The sequence below is a fragment of the Arachis duranensis genome, chromosome 4, assembly GCF_000817695.3.
Source record: "Arachis duranensis cultivar V14167 chromosome 4, aradu.V14167.gnm2.J7QH, whole genome shotgun sequence".
In the NCBI taxonomy this organism is placed as follows: Eukaryota; Viridiplantae; Streptophyta; class Magnoliopsida; order Fabales; family Fabaceae; genus Arachis; species Arachis duranensis.
In genome coordinates, this window is record NC_029775.3 from 12,180,990 (window position 1) to 12,182,955 (window position 1,966).

Genomic DNA, 1,966 nt, shown 5'->3' on the forward strand with positions numbered 1-1,966 from the left:
AGCCACGTTCTTTTCTTTCTTAGTCCCTTAATGACATTAGTTATATATATATACTTGTAAATGAGCCACATTTGGCTTTTCTTTATTTTTTTTCTTAATGGCTTCGGCCAAAAGAAAGAAATAATAATAATAATAATAATAATAATAATAATAATAATAATAATAATAATAACTATTAAAATTTATTTAATTATCTTTGTTAAAAAAAATAGATTTTTTAAAAACAAAATTTCAATATAATATGATAACTTATAAATAACTAATTACTTAATTTTCAAAAAAAATCCGAAATGTTATATCCTACCCACCTTACAAAAATTTTCGTCCTCGAAAATTGCTATAAACGAAAATTTTCATCCTAAAAGGAAATTTTGCCCTCAACATTTCCTTTACCTGTAAGCAGGTGCGAGTAAACGGTTCTTATCTTATTTTCTAGTTCTCAGGTATGTTGTGTGTCCTCATCTCGTCTCAACTTACGTATAGCAGTTAAAGAAATACAAGAATGTGATGCACCAGAAACATAAAGTGCAGTTAAGGAGCGAGTCTTAACACAATACTGATCTTGGGTCAGGGAGTCCGAGTACGAGCATCTTCAGTCATCATTGTAAATACTCTTCCTGGCTACTGAGATTTAGCTGAATCTTGAGCAATCTTCTTCTCACAATTTCTCGCTATGTGTCCAGGCATACCACAAAAATAACAAACGCTCGAACCTAATCGACATGGATTCCTACCATGGTTCTTCCCACACTGATTACAAACAAGGTTTGTTAGTGCTGGCTGTGGTCACTTTCCAGTATCTCGTCCTTGCCTATCGATATTGTCACGAGCAGAAAGATTACTAACTTGCTGATTCCCATAAGAAAGTGTCCTATTCATTTTAAAGTCCCTTCCCTGAGGGGCTATATACCGATTAAAATTTTTCGGAGGTAATTCTTGACGACTCATCTTTGCTGCCGCCACCTTCTTGGTACAATCTTCCACCAACTGACTCCTATTGACAAGCTCTGCAAAATTTTGTATTTGCAGTGCTACCAACGAGTGCATTAGTTCTTCGCAGAGTCCTCCTTTGTACTTCAAACACTTCCATTCCTCAAAATCATCTGGGTTTCCCTGACAGATCTTAGAGAATCGGCACAAATCCTCAAATTTTCGAGTATATTCTGCCACTGACATATTCCCCTGCGTCAACTGCATCAATTCCATTTCTTTAGCATCACGAACAATTCTAGGGAAATACTTTTTGTAAAATTCCTCCTTAAAAGTATCCCAGTCAATCTCTTCCACCACCTGCCTTAACAAGCGCTGCACTCCATGCCACCAGTGTTCAGCTTCTCCCTCCAGCATATAGGTTGCAAATTTCACGTACTGTCTTTCTGGTACATGTTGTGCTCGCAATGACTTCTCAATACCACGAAACCAATTGTCAGCTTCAGTTGCAACAAGCGTCCCCTTAAACTTGGGCGAATTCACCTTCAGAAAGGTTGCCAGTGTCATAGGGTTATCGTGATTTCCATTGCCTTCATTATCATTACCATCTCCACCACGTTCACCATTGCGTCCTCCGTTACGATCTCCGTTCCTCTCCCCTAAACGGTCAATTGCTCGTGTAGTAGCAGTTGCCGTTTCACGCACAGCCTCAGCCATGGTGTTCACTGCAGCTATAAAAGCATCTGCACCCCTCGTCGGTTCTTCTGCATGGTTTGCACCACGCCTACCACGTCCTCATCTCCGTGCAGCCATCAAGATTCTGTGCACACCCAACATGTAATATTAAGGTGATCAGTCTTAACATTTCAGGCAAAGTGTGAATAGTCTCTAAAATGGAAACACAGTGACAATCATGCAATTCATATCACAACGATATCCTATGTGCATGAGACACAACTCAAAGAATGCAATGAAGCATGATTCAGTCCATATCTCCAGGCTTTAATAGGAACGAACTGCTCTGATACCAAGTTGT

General features: G+C 38.9%; 1 protein-coding gene across 1 annotated transcript; it reads right to left on the reverse strand.

Annotated features, from left to right (window-relative positions):
* Positions 1 to 786: 786 nt before the first annotated feature.
* Positions 787 to 1,647, reverse strand: LOC107483377 (uncharacterized). The gene has a single exon (XM_016103998.1). It carries the CDS (start codon positions 1,645 to 1,647, stop codon positions 787 to 789), a length of 861 nt encoding a protein of 286 aa, XP_015959484.1.
* Positions 1,648 to 1,966: the final 319 nt, after the last annotated feature.

What these genes read in the sequence shown, in the direction of transcription:
- LOC107483377 (XM_016103998.1), bottom strand. Translation starts at nt 1,647, where the DNA reads ATGGCTGAGGCTGTGCGTGAAACGGCAACTGCTACTACACGAGCAATT.